This window comes from Micropterus dolomieu, linkage group LG08 (assembly GCF_021292245.1).
Source record: "Micropterus dolomieu isolate WLL.071019.BEF.003 ecotype Adirondacks linkage group LG08, ASM2129224v1, whole genome shotgun sequence".
Lineage (NCBI taxonomy): Eukaryota > Metazoa > Chordata > Actinopteri > Centrarchiformes > Centrarchidae > Micropterus > Micropterus dolomieu.
The window spans coordinates 23,994,127-24,011,626 of record NC_060157.1 but is presented as its reverse complement, the minus strand read 5'-3'; the positions used below and the strand labels follow the sequence as shown (position 1 = coordinate 24,011,626).

Below are 17,500 nucleotides of genomic sequence, written 5' to 3'. Positions count from 1 at the left end.
AACATAACAGATAAAACCAAAACTAAATATTGTTTTGGGTGACTGGACCCTTTATAAAATTTTACCCACAACAGACACCACAACTGGAAAAACTGAGAAAACAGTTAAATCAGTCAATGTGCAAACTCTGTATACAATATCTAAATTAAATACATTTAAGTCATAACACATAACCATTATGACAAACTGGGATCAGTGTACATTCTGAACTGATTTTACTTCACGTATCTGTCCGTAAGATATTAAAACGAGACTATATTAATGTTTGAATGTATCTCATTCTATATAAAAATATTTAAATTAAATTATACCTAATCACTTCAGGTTTAACAAATAAACTGAAAGACAACAAAAGAAGTCCAACTTTAAATGACAACTGATTGCTGCAGCAAGTAAAATGACAAAAATAATAATATAATGAATAATTCATCTTCAGCTACAGCGTATTTGAAATAAAGAACATTTTAAAAAGGCAAAATAGAACCTCTTGTCTCTCTCCAGCAGGGAAAGGAGACAGGGAGGGAGTGGATAAAGGAAGGAAAGGAGGAGTTTTGTCTGATCAGGAGAAGTGAAAGTGAAATGAATCTCTAGAGTATTTAAAGAGGAAGTTTAGACTCCCAGTGCTGTTGGCAGACGGGGCTACAGGGCAGGACGCACTACTCTGAGATGTTGGTGAGAACTTTTAAAACATTGTTTTTCAAACTTTATCATCACTGTGAACAATTTATACTGGTATGTTTTTGGCAGTTCCTGGTGTACTTTTACTTTGCTTTCACCCTACTGGCTTTGTAAAGTGACATTCCCCATTCCACTTCTCTCTTTCTCTTGATTTGACTTCTTACTTTTAACCTTTGTACTTGTATTCTCCTCATAACGTTTTGTTTTAATGCCTGCAATAAATGTTTATTCCATCATACGTCTCATTGTTAGAACATTCAAGATCATTCAAGCTTTATTATCCAGAACATGTCAAACTGAAAGCATGTTTCAGCCTCTGTCATTGTATCCAACTCCTCTCTTTCTTTCACCAACTGCCTCGTATCTTTCCGGTGTTTCTATTTTTTTTTTTTTTCACTGCTTTTGAGGACACGAGAAATTAATGCAGCCTTAAATCAGGGTCTAAAACCTATTTTAAGCTCCACAGGAAGAGCCCTGTAAATCTCTTCCTTAATTTTTTCAGCTCTCTCCTTCCTTTTATCGTTCTATCAGCTCTTCCTTGTCAGGCTGTCCTCCTGTGTCCCGTTTTGCTTGCTTCCCCCCCCCCCCCTTTTGGCACATGATACATAACAGGTTTTTCAAGATGGGTTTGTAAGTATGATACTGTAAGTGACAACATTCCCTGCTACAATATTTTATGGACAGAAAATCTGATAAAGCTGACACGTTTCAGTTGCATAAATCTTCAAAATCTTGTTGGTTTTAAAACTGTATGCTAAAACAATTTCCAGGTTTTTTTTTAGTTCGTTTTGATTCCTGCTGACAGAAAATGGCCTACTGCTGCCACTCCTAATCTAGAGTGTTCTGGTAGACTAAACTAAAAACAAGACCAGTTCTCCAACTAGGCTTTTAATGGGGCTTCATGCTAAAAATGTAGCAGTAATTCCTTAAAGATGAATCTAATCTCTATTCTAAACTTTTATTAGTTGCTTTGTTTTTTCTTTTCTTTTTTAAAATACATTGCTTACATTTGAACCACCAATTTACCAAATCAAAAATTTCTTCAAAATTAATTACAAAATAAGATGATTTATACTTTAAATGCCTTTGTTTCTTATGCACTTAAATTGAAAGCAAATGGAGCAATAATTTGATGACCTCCCAAGTGCCAGTTTTGTAGATACAGGGGCTTTGGCTTTATATACAGTAACTGTCTTGGTCATTTTACAACATTCAAATCAAGCATTTCTTCCCCCTGTCGTAATTAAGGAACTGTGAGCTATTCTTAAAGAGCTTAGTGTTAGATAAAACCGTTGACGGCAATAATTAAAATCTAAACGAAATAATTCTTTCTCGGTGTGTCCAAAAATGTTCCAGTCATTTGTTAGTGAAATGTTTTCTCCACTTATTTGCTGAGCATCAGATACATACATAACGCAAGGAGAAATATTTTCCATTCAGTATAAATGTAATTAAAACCACAACTTACAAAGGTTTCATTAGACTATGTGAACCATTCGTGATCGTTTTAAATTAGGTTGTATCAGCACTGAAAAACCAGAGGACAGAACAAAGCAAGCCAGATGAAGCTGATGTATTATTACGAACTTTCTGCTGCTCATACAGTCCGACATTGGAAAAACCGCTCCTTTGCAAGTCGTTGCAATCATGTAACGGATCGTTAAGCTGTACTGAAAGGTCGAGAGAGGCATTAGTCTGCTTGTCTTGTGTAGTTTTCCTTACTTTGAATAGCTGTGACTATCAGAAGTGATTGCAAAAATGGTTTCAATTTCTTTCATGACTTGCAGTTCAAATTGTAACATTTTGGTGGATTAGTCCCACTCACCTTTTTTCCCCCCTGTTAATAATAATTTTTCCTTTCTTTTAGCTGTGTTAACCTGACCAGACCTGAGCCAAAGCTTGATTTAGTGGGTGGGATTGTAACGGAACCCATAATGCAGCTGTGATTCTGAACACCAGCTGGTTATGGGGTCCGTTTCCATCCCACAATGCATAGCACATCTGGATCAGACGGGCTGCTACATCACCAAGAAGATACACGAGCAGGGCGTCATCTTCCCCAACACAAATAATTGATCACTTTATCAACTTCAGATTACCCTGCATTTCTGAAGTCTTCCTCTGTTTAAATATATAATATACATATTAATTCAGTTAAAAACTGTTGAAAAGAACAAACAATACATTTAAAACAGTAAAACATGGTTAACAGTATCTACAGTAAAAATACACATCCAAGTTAACTGCGCCACACGTTTAAAATCAAAGCCTATTTAGCTTATAGTCCACCCATTGTGATTCATAAAAGCCAGTGCTCAACGCTCAGTCAAATTCAGATGATCCATTACTTTTGTTTCTTTTCAATCAATAAGGAAAGTGAAACTAACAGGCCTACCTTTAATGTTGTGTTGCCACTGTAGCAGCATACGTTTGAGTGTAATTTGTCTGATGCCGCAGTCTTATACAGAAGGTGTTTTTCCTCAATGACACGTTATCTCCCGGATTGCTGATGACCATGAATGCAACCGGGAATTTTGTGTCAGCCAAGAATGACACCTAAAACAGCGACCCAAGCACTCAGTTTGTAAAGTGTAACACTACGTATTTAGATTTTTCTGTATTGTCTTCTAAATGGATTTTTCTAATAAATCTCAGAATTTATTTATCAGTTACTGTGTATATTTTTCTTGTTATGATATCCATCAGCATACATCATTTATGAGCTGTGCTAAAAACAGACTACCATTCATGAACCACTGAAGAGCAGCTTTTGTTCTGCTACAGTGGTGCATACAGCATGCTCTGGTTTCCTTTCCCTCTGGGGAGCACTGCTGGGTGAAACATGACGTTCACATCGATGTTTGACACAGCAATGCTTTTTCTAAATGCCAAATTTCAACAATATTATCACCCATGTTGTCCAGTAACTTATTACTTACTGAAGCCACTCTTTATAATGACCCCAAATTAAATCCAATGCTTAGTAACAACTAAAGGTTGTAGCAGCTGCCTGCTTTTGCTGCGTTTAGTTCACTGTTCACTCCAACATGCTAAGGTGAGGTGGTAGAAGAGGTAACAGCGCATCCATAAATACAACAGAAACCACAGCATGTTTTGTTTTTTGGGGGGAATCATTGTCTTCTTTCATGTTAACTGAAAAAAATGTTCACACTGCAGGTGTTCAGTCTCCAATTTCAGATTTTCAGCCTTACATTGACACAGATCTGATGTTCTGATACACACATTCAAAGATTCCTAAGCAAGTTTTGAGTCACTGGAGTCAAAAAAAGTAAAAGTAATGATTATAACAATAAGTCTTTAAATGATGGTTATGTTTTCATATGCTCTACGAGGGGCAGCTGTGGGTCAGGAGATACAGCGGGTCGTCTACTAATCAGAATGCGTTTTGAAGTCTGCTTGAGCAAGATACTGAACCCCAAATTTCTCCTGGTGTGTGTATAACTAGCCACTGGCATCAGTGTCTGAATGGGTGAATATGACATGTATTGTAAAGCGCTCTGAGTGGGAGGGAAGACTACAAGTATACAATACAGTACAGTCCGTTAAGATTACATTTACATGATTATGACTGTTTTAGCTGTTCAGTGGGGTATTGAATTTTGTGTTGTGTGTGTACCACCAACTTTGTTTGCATGACAAAACCACATTTTAATCTGCATTTGACAAATTATTTTTGAAATGGAATAATGGTGCTACAGTCCACTATTATAATGCAGAGTCATTGTTCTTTACAATGACATTGTTCAAGAGTTAACTAAAAAGATAAAAACAAAGCCATATGAGCACAGAATCAGGCCTCTGGTGTGAATTTGGCCTGTTTTTTTGTTTTTTTTACCCTGGATTTGTATTAGCTACAAGTGAGCAGAGTTGAGGTTAAAGGCAAGATGATCTCAGTGACTGAGCTCTCTTTACATTGTTACAGTGAAAACAAAAAGAACGTGGACTTAGGCATTAGACAGCTGCTGGAGGAGAGAGACCGAAGTGTTCCCTACATCTGAACCCTGTTATATGCCTTCACCACTCACACAGGAAGTGTCAGTCAGGGACCTGAAGGTGCTGAAGGTGAAGGGAACCTCGAGAGTATCCTGTCCACAAGTTCAAGATGTTTCTCGTGGTTTTGCTGGCTGATCCTTTCATGCATGGCTACCAGCTGACTCATAAGATTGTTCTGCATTTCCTTCTCATGGTCCATCAACCTTTGTAGCCGGGCATCCTCCTGCGCCTGCATGGAAGCGTCCATCTCTCTGAGCTGTGCGACTGTTGCTGACACTAAAGTAGAGACTTGCTCCATCACTGTTGTTTTCTTTTTCTTCGATGGAACTGTATATGCTAAAAAAAATTAAATAAGAGAGAGAGACAGTGCAGCCTGTCAGTAACAGGACAGTGATATTTGATATTGTTCTGTCTCCGTGCTTCAACACACTGGACTTGGAATAAAACAATTACCGTGTGCCGACTTTCAGCTGTGAGGGTGTTTACATCGATTACACATCGTTGTCATTTGCACTTGAGTAGAACCACCACCAACAATAACAAAGCATTTGTCTTCATTAGAACAGAACATGGACATAATTTGCACAACAATGTAATATGTATTTAAACCTACATCTGAAAAACCTACATGCTTGAAATTTCAAATGGCAAAAAAAGAAGTCACAGGTTGTAAAATTGTAAATACACATCTGCTAGTTATGATGTGACATCAGTAAATAGCAGACAGCATTTTTATGCTTACCCACCTGACTGTCTGCGGGTCTCCTCCACTCTCAATCAGTTTGATGGTCATAACAGCGAGGTTTGTACTGTGACAGACATGCTGCTGTCCGCCAACGCTTGACCACTGAGTGCACTATGATTAAAACTGGGTAAAAACAGACACTTCAGTCTTCACCTTAAGAGGACAAATAGCATTAGGCAAATAATTTCACTAAATTGGGGGTTAAGATAAAACCTACAGGACCAAATGGTCCCTTGCTGACATATTAACTATGTAACAAATATGGAAGCATTCGGAGCTATGCCTCATTAAAGTCGCTTCTTCTCTTTAAAAACATTTTTATTCTTTCATCATCCTGACAGTATCTCATGAGAATGTATACAATGAATAAAATAAATAAATAAAATGAATACAAAACAAGCATATGGCTTAAATTTGAAGAGTAAAAGAAGTAACTTTTCACGTGACTCTGAGGAGGCACAGTGACAAATGCTTCCTAATTAAGTGGCCATTTGTGGCAGCAGTGCACAGTTTCACCTTAAACACGCTGGTCTATTTGTTTGACTCCATGTGAGAAGAGTTAATAACCGCCCTAGGGCAGTTTTATATACTTTGGTGCATACTGCTGTGTCTATTTTTGCCCTATTTTAGTCATAGCACACACAATGCAGTTTCTCAGACAGAAGTTTTGCAGGACTCCATACAGATGCTTGCATCTTCACAGGCCAACAGGCTCCAGGATTAGCAACTGTCCCATCACACTTGTTTGCAGTTTCATTGTCTTTGCTGTTGTGAAAGCACTTTGTAACATTGTTTTGAAAAGTGCTCTATAACAGTGGTTTGGTTGCGACAGTTAGTTTGACTTGTGATCCGGTTATAAGTTGGTAAAACAACCTGGTTCAATAAACTTACTCTTTTATAATCATCAATCTTCTCTCTGTTTTATATGCAAACATAGGCAATATTATTTCTTTGAATGTCAATTTTTTTGACGTGCACTTCTAGTTACATGTCAGTTTTATTACTTAAAATGGGCTTAATAAACCGATACTGGGCTCAGATTTGGTAAAATGCTGTCAAACTCCAACATCAGCCCTTGGTGGTGTGTGGGACCTCAGGACACACAGGCCTGCAGGTCATCCGCATATATTTTCTTAACACATCTACTTACTGGCGTTAATGGACTGTAACTGTTCTGACGGGCTGTACTCATCGTCGTCCTCTGCCTCCACTGGACCCAGATGCTTGTTGATCTCCTTGTCGTCAACGTCGTCCCAGAGGCCGACGACAACCTCCTCGGGCGGCGGGGGAGATGGCGGTGGGGGTGAGGGTGCAGGTGGGGGTGTGGGACTCCTCTGCCGTTTAACCGGGTTCCCCGCGGAGGCATTCCCGAAAACCCGGTGGCATTGCTCATAAAACGGCCAGTCGACGCGGTCGCTCCCGCAGCGGGTCTTCTGCTGGTGATACTTGGTGTACTGCTTCCTTAGTGCCTTCAGTTTACTGATCACCTGCATGTGTGACCTGTACACCCCCCTCTCCGCCAGCAGTTTGGTCATCCTGTTGTACACTACAGAGTCCTTCACTGTGCCCGTAATCTGGTTACGGATGGCTTCCGACCCCCGGATGGTCAAAAGTTCTTTTATTTCGTTCTCTTGCCAGTTGTGCATCTTCCCTATTGTGGAAAATTCTGCCACTGAAGCGCCTCAACTTATTACAAACACCTCCCTTGTATATTTGCGCCCTTTACGTCACATGTCTGCGCCGGAAGAAGACGTGCTCAAAGATTTTTTTTGTAATTCACAACATACAAAACATAAATCAACTGGTACAATAAAATCACTGTCTGTGCAAATGAAAGATGGTTTTAAAAACGCAGACATTAAATAAATAGACAAATAAATACACAGGAAAGAAAGAAAAGGGGGTACCATACAGTACTAGTTAGGCAGCTATAGAAAACAAAATAAAGCCTCATTTAGGCGCAGCATACCAGGGGAGATCAAAACAATACTTATCAAAACAACAATTGCCAGCAGGGACGTGCACAGACATTTTGGTGGGCAGGGGCTCAAGTGAAATTTTTTTTTTTAAACTCTGACTTCCTTCCAATTTATTTTAATTCCCTCACACGCACACAATTTTTAATATTCAACATTTTTACTTTTCTACAAAATAATTAGTACACACAAAGACCATGGCCTTAGTATTCACTTGGTATATCACAGGAGCAGGCAACAACAAAAAAAAGTAAGCAACTGTCGTGCTGAAAAGAGATGTCTGCCGAAAACTGATGTTTGGTTGGCCTATGTGTAATATCTTTGTTTATATTTGGAAAACGGGCTGTAGCCTAATTAACATGACTTACTGCCAACTTAGATATAAAATGAAGACAATTTTGCAATTATTGACTGCATTATTTTACTTGCTGTGTAGGGCTACCAACCAATCCACTCTTTTTTTTACCTGTTATAATACCTTTAAATGGCTAATGCAACTCTTAAAATGCAGTATTTCACTTGAAGATTGAAGCCTTTTGTTATTGGCTGAAAGGTTATTTCTGCCCTGAAATTAGTTGATTTCATTCAGAAGAGTTATATTTGACAGATTATAGCTCACCTAGTACTTTTTTACCTCTTAAAATACCTTTAAATGGCCAATACAACCCAAAAAATGCAGTAGGCTATTTCACTTGCCAGAAAGTGATTGAAGAGACTGGGCAATACAGCTCCAGCAGACGGCAATCACTTTTCAGCACAACACCACAATGTGTATATTTTCTATGCTACTCGTTTCAAGTATATATTCAGAATAAATGACAGTTTCATTAATAATATGTTTATTTTTCACAAGGCAATAAATCGTATTCATTCTTTTGATGTTATTGGAACACATAACACTTCAAAATCAACAAAAATCTTCACACTAAACTGTGGCACTGGGCTGCAGGCATAATTAAAATAAATGTTTTATACTTTTACTTTTTCTTTCACAAGCAAGATGCCAAATGAGCGAAGATAACCTTCAGCTTCACACAGCCAAGCAACATAATACTGAATTGCCTGAGTACATTAATTTATTGATCAAATACATTATTACTGTTGCTATTTACCACACACACACACACACACACACACACGTATGGCCATGAGCTGGCCTATTGCCTTAGCTGAACTTCAGCTACATGGAGACAATAGAGTCCAAAACGTTTGCACAATATTTAGTTGGCCTGTTGATGTTTAGCTCGACATGAGGAATTCAACTGAAGGGCAACATATTCAAAACACCTACTTTTATGTTAAGTCCATTTTTACGTGTAACGTCAGTTTATAGACTGTTTAATCTAGCCTTTCAGTATTGTTTAAGATTGCAGTACCCCATGCACTGGATGGCGCTATTAACAGCAGTCCACTGGTCCAACACGGAAATTCACCTCGGAAGAAACAGGGATTGCACTCGACTTGACACTAGTTCCGCAAAGAAAAAAACTGCCAGTAGCCTACAGCCCTCCCTTACATTCAATATCTGACATCGACTAGTGATTACCGTACGCATGGAAACTGGCACAGTTCGGCAGTGCTGAAGCTAAGCATAGCCTGCACCTATCAGTGTGACGGCGTTTTAACATCAGATATGAGTAGGTTGTGGATGTGCTAATAGCCTGGTAGCAAGCTCACCTGTTAGTGTTGTGACGGTGATGGAGAATATTGAGCAGGCTTCGCCCCTCCGGATCACCCCTACTGTCGGGGCGCTGAGCTCCGCACTACGGGGAAAGCATGAAAATGTCCCCGATTTCAGCCGGGGGAACGGCGACAGGATCTTTCCGGAACCAGAGAAGCTTTGGTTCAAGGAGAGCAGCGCTAAAAACCTGCGTAACAGAGACTTCTTGTCGCCGACCACGATGCTTACCACGCTGTATGCGGATGGACAGGTATAGTACCTGCTAGTACCTGTTGGGTTTGCCAACATTTACATTGATTTGAAAGCAGAAATATACACGGAGTGTGTTTTCAACTGTTTCTAACGTGAGACGGCCAATAGGAGCTGATGACAGGCGAACTGTGTGCTTCACCTTTAACTGATTTAAAGTGCTTGTCTGAAGGGCAAAGCTGACCGGAGCCCCACACATCTTTAAAGGGTAACTACGGTATTTTTCAACCTGGACGCTATTTCCCCATGTTTTTGTGTCTGTGTGACTAATTTGGACAACATTATTTGAAATTGGTCCAGTATTGAGCGAGTGGGCAGCAGCGAGACAGCGACACAGTGATCCTTGAGGGCAGTTGTGTCCCATCAAAGTGCATCCACTGAAGTGCTTGTTATGATAGAAAGAGTAAACTCATTTTAACTATATCCCTATCTCAAAGCCACCGGACTCCACTGTCTGAATCAACTAATTTTACCTTACACGACACGAGAGTTGCTGGACTACTGCTGCCTCGGTCGGTTTGTTTGCGTCTTCATGTTTTAAAGGGTGACTGCAGCGCGCTCGCTCAATACTGGACCAATTAAAAAAGATGTCCCAGTTAGCTTTAGACACTAAGCATGTGAAAATGGAGTCCAGGTTGAAAAATACCTTTTATGTGCCTTTTACCTTTAATAAAGGGCACATAAAACCTCAGATCCTGAATACATTTGAATGAAAATGAGATTGCTAAAACATCCGAATTACTGAGTGGCTGTTGACTTTGCCCCAAGTGATCGACCACACACTAACAGCCTGCGGCAGTAATTATAAACCCATGAGTGGCAGGTGCAATATGGGTCAGCCTGACAGACAGGCACAGCCAGAAACGCCAACCTTGCTGGGCTGGCGCAAAGCCCACAAAGGCCTTTTCCATATAGCTTGTTCGTGCCAGTCCGTGAAGATTATGTCCCAGTGCAAATTATTTTAACAAATGCATATTTGAGCTCCCACCCCTGGCACGTTCCCTTTGTTGGGATTGTTCCTGCATCATTGTGTGTGGGGATGCTAGTGTTTCTGCATGTGGTAACACATAATCACAAGCAGGTATGTTTTACAGTGATATGCATTTTTGTAAGATTAAAAGGACAAATGTTATGTGCAAAACAGTCACATGCATATCTTAAGGTAAGAGTTAAAACAATCCAAACAAAGTTTTTATTATTTACTGTATTTCTAATTTGAAAGTATTAAATGACATCCATCCATCATCAACCGCTTATCCTGCGTACTGGGTCACAGGGGGGCTGGAGCCAGGTCGCCAGTCCATCGCTGGGCCGTATTAAATGACATACTAGGAGAAAATGAGAAAATTCATAATACTAAAGTTGCTTTACAAAGGAGATATCTTACAATATAAATTGACATCCATTTCTTGGAAGTATACTTGATCAGACCACCTGTAGTACTTGATCCATGCATATGTGATCACCTGAAATTCTGTCTTTTTACCTTCATGTCTTTCCCTCCTATCAGACTGGCATATTCTTGTTCGTGCACGCATGTATATGAGTCTCTAATCATTCCCTTTACCTGCCCAGGTCACTCCAGAAGTGATGTCCAGGGTCCTGTCTCTCCGTGGCACTGGGGTTCTGCCTGTGGCGGGCGGGGAGGTAATGAGTGAGGGGTTGAGGGTGAGGGTCGATCGGGCCACAGCCTTCAAGGCTGTCCTGGCAGGTGGAGCCACAGAATACCTGAAGCCATCAAGTCAGAAGCAAGGCTGCATGGTGCTCAACTGCCCCGCACTTCACCCTAAACCCAACACACAAACTCCTGATACACTGACTCTGGGCCATCTGAGGACTGTTTTGTTGGCTGACCACATGGGGGTGCTGTTGAGAAGACAGGGGTGAGTCTCTAGTTTAATTACAGCATGACTGAATGGGCTTGTGAATGAAAGGACATATTATATCTGTGTATATGAAACATTTTGAAGCATTTGGCTGTTTTCTACTTTACAGCATTGTAAATCAAATATCTTATAAGCAATTTAAAGATATAACCTTGGACTCTGGGAAACTTTGGGCATTTTTCAATATTGTCTGACATTAAAGACTAAATTTACTGAATGATTAATCGGTTAGTTGAAAAAACAACTAACAGATGAATTGTCTATGAAAATATATTTCAGCCATTGATTAAAACTGTTTCTGTGATCAGTATCAATCTCCTTAATTGTCTCAGATTTGTAGTGTCGTATTGCCCCACGCTTCCCGAAGACAGCGACATCATCACCTTTCTCCGAGCTCTGGGCATTGATTGGCCGACTGCCCCAGCCAACTGGAACAACGAGGAGCGGGAGGTGAAGATTCAGGAAGCGCTGGAGAACTCCCCGTACAGAGAGAGGGAAACTGAGAGAGGCAAGAGGACCAGTGGAGGAGGAGGGAGGAAAGTCGAGGAGGGGGAGAACGAGGGAGCACTCAAGGTCAACCTGAAACGAGTGTTCCAAGAGGAGGGGCTGCTGGGATATGACCCCAGCCTTGGTACTAGCACAGGTGAGGCCACAAGGGAGTGGGGCTGTCCCCGACTATTTACAAAGTTGAATCAGAATTGTCAAGTGTTGCCTGTAGTTGACTGATAGTTGAATCATATGAGTGTTTGTGTGCCAGAGATTGTGAGGGGTGGGGGGGGTGGGGGGGGTGGGCTTACACACGGTAGCTCCCGTTTAATGTTGCAGAACTGCAGTCTCTATTTATTAGTCACTGTAACTTACACTGTATTACACTGTACTTACATTTCCAGCTAAACTGACGCTTATTGTTGACCCTTTCTCTCCGCTCGCCTGCTATTCACTGGTCTTGTGCTGAGTTTTGCGTGCCGTGTGGCCGACAACTGCACGCATGTCGCGCTTCCTCGCGGTCTGTTTCTAAGTACTGGTTAAAAACAACTTTGTGTGTCATCATTGGTGATAAATGATCAGAATGTCTTGCAAGGTGCGGACAGCTCGGCACAACACCAGCGATGCTGGGGCTCCGTCTCTTCAGCAAATGTTCTTCTGCCACTACACACACACATAACGCCCACACATGCACACTGACCCCTCGTCCTTAAGGGGTAGGGTTACAATTTAGGATTTATTCACACACAGAAAATTATTAAAAGCTTCTTTCTTTTCACATTTTTATTTACAGCATTATATGTTGAAATGTATATTGTAATAGGCAGTATATGAACCTATTGGGAGAAAACTGGTAGTTCTGTTTAAAATCAGATATAGAGCACCCCTATATCGCCAAATTGGTATGATCCTTGTTTCATAACGCTGCTGCGAAGCTTCGACTGTGAGATTGACAGTCGAATCAGGCTCTGCCCATCGAATCTTCGACTATTCGGGGTCAGCCCTAGTGTGGATTAAATTAACGAGATGGAACATAGCAATTAACCAGCTTTTTACTGCTTTGTTGGTGTATCTGTTTCAGTACACAGAGACAGTGTTTCCCACCTGGCACAACTGGACCTCGCCACAGCTGAGTGCACAGTGAGGCACACATACGCTATTCTACAAACGCATGTTTTTCATTTTTCTCATTTAAAATAACAAAGCGTTGATTTGTATATCCTTGCTTCCACTTTTATAGGTAGCCATGGTAACAGTGTTACATGTGACTTCCTGTCAGGATGAGTTCCGCCAGCAGCAGGTAGCAGTGCTGTGGAGGGCCAGTGGAGCGACACATACACAGGTAACCGCGCACACACACACGCACACACACACACACACACACACACACACACACACACACACACACACACACACACACACACACACACACACACACACACACCATTTATTGCAATGTGTTCCTATTTTTTTTACCCGTTATGCTCTCATTGTCTGCAGAGACATCTGGTGTGTGGGCCTGTGAAGACTCCTGGTTCTCACCTCAGTGCTGCACAGTACCTACAGTATGACGCATCCCTTTCTTTGTCTACGGTTGTGTCTCTTCTCTCCTTGTCTCTTGTCCTCTCGACATTTCTCACAGTTTCTGTCTCTGTCTTTAGGTTTTCAATCTTTCCTCTTCCTCAGATGTCATCATTTGTCTTCCAAGCCTATTTCTCCTTCCCCCTTTCTTCTCCACATCCACTTGCCAAGCCCAGCTCTCCACCATAATGATGTTTATTATCACAAAAGACACTCTTACTAGGATCTTCTCTGCACTGTAAAACTGCAGTTCTAATTATACAAAATTAAAAGTACACTAATGGGCGTTGATGCCGCTTTTCGTCATCTGTCTTCTTGAGGCTTCTATTGTTTGTTTCTTTCTCCTCTCCGCTAGGCTGAGAAGAGGTCAGATGAAGGAGGCTTCAGAGATGAAGTATGGAGATCAAGTAGAAGGTGTGTGTACACATGAAGCTGTGTGTGCATACTTATGCCACTTACTTACAAAACTGATTTGACCGATACTAAGTACAATTAACTGGAGTGAAACTCCACCTTGTCCTCCTCTTACTCTTGTAGGTCAGACGTGGGATGACATCATCAGGGTCATGACCTCTGCTACTGTGAGATTTGAGCTGCTGTCAACGGTCCACACCAGTCCTGTGAGTCATTACAGTGTGTTTGCACCTAAATGTGTCATGCAGGTGGTGTTTCAGTTTAATTCAGTGTTTTTATATAGTGCCGATTCATAACAGAAGTTATCTCATTGCACTTTTTATATAGAGCAGGTCTAGGCCGTACGCTTTGTGATATTATTTATAGATTCAACAATTGACGTGCGTATTTGTCCCAAACACCGATATTGCTTTGTGAAGAACGACTGTGTTTGCCGTGACAAGCTTGTCCATTATGAACGCCATTCTGTTCCCACGAACACTGGTGGCAGTGTAACCTTTGGTGTAATTCGTTGAGTCAGAATGATTGACAGCTGTCTGTTTAGGTGACACTGGATGTCCAGAGGGAAGGGGGGGTGTCCACCAAAGGGCCAAGAGGAGGAGTGTTTGTGATGTATAACTGTGCCAGACTGCACACTCTGTTCGACAGCTACGAGAGAGGAGTAGAAAAAGGTGAGAGTTGTGCTTTGCAAGAGATTTGTCAAAGTTCAGCAGGAGTGTGGTGATATGCTCTGATTAGTTAAAGCATGATTTAAGTGTCTTGTTGAGCACTTTTTAAAAATCAATACAGATAATTGAATGCTCCCTGCAGACTAAACTTTTGAGTGGCTGTTTAATAAGGGAGTGCTTCAGAACTGTGAAATATATACTGAAAGTTTAATATGAAAAGCTTGCATGTGTGTTCAAGACTCACAGAGTTGATGCATAAGAAATGAGAAAATGAGTATGAATTAAAAAAGAAACTGAGCATGAATTAAAAAAGAATAGTGTACAGCAGTGGTCAGCAGTTTGGTTCAGCAGTGGGCCTTTTTCTGCTATTGTTCACTGTTGTATTGTTTAATCAGGGCGAACATATGCACGGTTTTATTTTGATCAACAGTAAAACCGGTTGTTTTAGAATTGTATCCAAGGGCATGTGTTATTGTTCCCTTTTAAGTGAGATAGTGCAGCTTATGTTAATGCTCATTTGGCCAAATAGGACTTGCATTTATACACATGTATGCGTTTTTCTGGCTGTTTATCTGCAGGTTTATACCCAGAAATCCCTGAAGGCTCCCAACTAGACTTCTCTGCTCTGAAAGAAGAGGTACCACTTCATTCTCTCCCATGCGGTTCTACTGATGTTCTGTCACTCCTTTCATTTCTTTGGATGTGTTTTGATTTTCCTTCCTTTCCATTAAAAAAGATGTCCTCACAGCAACAGTTCAGTGTTAATCCTCTCATGCCGTCCCCGTTGTTTGACTGGCAGGGCGAGTGGCTTCTACTGTTCAATTATCTCATTCCGTTCTCCGAGCTGCTGGACCAATCGGGCCAAGCGTTAGACTGCGAAGGGGGAGGAGCCAGAGTGAATATTAAGACTGAACAGGTAAGGAGATTGAGATTTACTGATTTCCAAAGATGTATATTAAACCCAAGTGTGCTGTTAAGATGTTTATCTAACGTGTTTGTCTTCCTCAGATCTGTAAATTCCTTGTGTCTCTAAGTAAAGACTTCAGCTCGTACTACAACAGAGTCCATGTCCTGGGGGTGAGGATTTTTTTTAGTGTATATATTCATTTATTTCAATGAAAAGGAATTATCAGCTCATGAGATGTTAACTCCTACAGTGAGTTTTGTTTTTGTGCATGAATGTCTGAAAATTATAAGTTTATGTGTTGTCTTTTATGTGATTGTGTGTGTGTGTGTGTGTGTGTGTTCCCTTCCGGTTGTACACCATATGGAGATCAATGTGTTAATAGCCTATTGCCCTGTCTGGTGACTTTTTGTCACTAACAGAATTTGATTACTGATGCAAAAAAACAGTTCAGCATGAGGATAGCAATATATAAACTTTTATGTATTTATCTCTCTCTCTACATCTCTTTTTTTTTTTCTTTTTTTTTTTTTTGCCATCAACATTTTTTTTGCCAACATCACTTGTTTTACTTTTTCTCTTTCTGTTACCGCCACACACTTCCTCTTTCTCTTGTCTGTCTTCTGTTTTTCCAGGAGCCGTTGCCTCATCTCTTCAACCAGATGTTTTGTCGTCTGTATCTGTTAAGAGCTTTAAGAGAGCTCTACCACAGTGCTCTGGACACCCTTAACCTACCCCCCATCAGACAGCTATAGCTTTGACGAAAGTCATCCTGTGATCACGCTTAGCCCTACCTCCCCACTCATTTCATCTCACACAAACACTCACGTATGTTTTGTAATTGTAACTTCATCACACACACACACACTTCATTTAGCAATGAAAATGTATTCAGCTAAGACAGACTTCCCTCCTCCCTTCACTTCCTTCTTTCCCTTACCTTTCCCTCTTCTGGGCAATGTTACAATACAGTCCGTGGCTGCCATAGTCAATTATGATACATTGTTTTACCTACCCACTATATAGCTTCTACAGCTTCTACTTTTCAGTCAGATTTCTGTAGCTGGACATACTGTAACTGTTAAAATAGGATGTCATTACTTGTAAATCATGTAATGTGAACTCAGTAAACTCAAGATCAAGCTAAACTGGTTGGATTGATTTTCCTAGAAAATCTGAGTTGTTGGTATGTTGTTAAAGAAATCGAGGGGAAGTACACGTATATTTTCTTACTGAGAGTTTGAAGAGAAGTCTGATACGACTATGATGTATGTATGGTAAATAAATATGAAGGTACCCCAAACAGTCGTTTAGCTTTGCTTAGTATAGAGACTGCAAACGGGGAAACAGCCTGGCTCTGTCCAAAGGCACCAAAATCCGCCTAGAGGCACCTCTAAAGCTCACTACTTAACACATTATATCCTATTTCTACAAAAACCTGGAGACTCCAGGAAATTAATGGTCCCAGTTGAGAAATAGTCTGTTAATGAGTGAGTTTTTTTGCTAATTTGTTACCTTTTGGACAGAGCCAGTCTAACTGTTTCTCCTGCTTCTAGCCTTTAGGCTCAGCTGCTTATGTTTGCGCTGCTATATATCAGTCTCATTTTTCCCAAATTCCCGTATTTCCCAAAATGTAAAACTATTCCTTTGGATTAGTTTCAAAATGTGGATGGAGAAGATTCCTCTCCCATAACCGTTTCAGGCATCAGAATTTTTTCTATAGCTAAATTTGCTCCATATACAGCGTCTCAGTTAGTAAGATGGGATGCTTTTTTTTCTGTTGTAATTTATGCCCTTTGACTTAACAGCCCACAGAACTGAACTTTGGGACTTTTACTAGGATTTTAGTGCCAAAAGCCCACCCGTAGTCAAGACACCCCAACTAAACTGTCATTATTATCACAGTACCCTCCTATAAGTGTCTTTTTTTACTTTGTTACTGTTGAACGTCCCATTTCATGTATCTAATCCACTTTATCAATGCCACACAAATATTTAGTCTGTTAAAAAAGAGATCCATTAGTCAGAGCCCTCCAATAAGTCACAGTTATCCTACTTGACAAATCACAAATGTTCACTATCAAACGACATTTATTAGATGTGACAGATTTTGTTGAAAAAAACATACATTAAAATAAATACATACATTTAAAGCATTGTGCCATAACTTTAGGAAATGCATGAAATGGCATGAAAATTATGTGTGTGTGTGTGTGTG

At 40.5% G+C, this 17,500-nt stretch overlaps 2 protein-coding genes across 4 annotated transcripts in view; one reads left to right on the top strand and one right to left on the bottom strand.

The window, feature by feature from the left end:
* LOC123974567 overlaps positions 1 to 7,171 on the bottom strand; it is a 7,434-nt gene extending 263 nt beyond the window's left edge. Inside the window, exons 1-3 of one of the 2 annotated variants that reach the window (XM_046055375.1) lie at positions 6,588 to 7,171; positions 5,439 to 5,560; positions 1 to 5,028 (exon numbers count right to left, since the gene is read on the bottom strand). The exon at positions 1 to 5,028 is cut by the window's left edge and continues 263 nt beyond it. In XM_046055375.1, coding sequence (XP_045911331.1) covers positions 5,466 to 5,560; positions 6,588 to 7,083 — 591 coding nt within the window. In that variant the 5' untranslated portion in view covers positions 7,084 to 7,171 and the 3' untranslated portion in view covers positions 1 to 5,028; positions 5,439 to 5,465. The remainder of the gene's footprint in view (positions 5,029 to 5,438; positions 5,561 to 6,587) is intronic. The other variant, XM_046055374.1, reaches the window with a different exon arrangement.
* A 1,654-nt stretch (positions 7,172 to 8,825) lies between these two features.
* Positions 8,826 to 16,430, top strand: dalrd3 (DALR anticodon binding domain containing 3). 2 transcript variants are annotated; one of them, XM_046055371.1, is made up of 13 exons: positions 8,826 to 9,344; positions 10,919 to 11,226; positions 11,562 to 11,872; positions 12,797 to 12,855; positions 12,956 to 13,057; positions 13,216 to 13,280; positions 13,652 to 13,710; positions 13,834 to 13,916; positions 14,255 to 14,381; positions 14,957 to 15,015; positions 15,115 to 15,294; positions 15,387 to 15,455; positions 15,918 to 16,430. In XM_046055371.1, the coding sequence occupies exons 1-13, from the start codon at positions 9,111 to 9,113 to the stop codon at positions 16,035 to 16,037; spliced, it is 1,776 nt and encodes a 591-aa protein (XP_045911327.1). In that variant the 5' UTR covers positions 8,826 to 9,110; the 3' UTR covers positions 16,038 to 16,430. The 2 variants fall into 2 exon arrangements, with proteins under 2 accessions (XP_045911327.1, XP_045911328.1); XM_046055372.1 differs by having other exon boundaries at positions 8,829 to 9,344; positions 15,178 to 15,294.
* Positions 16,431 to 17,500: the final 1,070 nt, after the last annotated feature.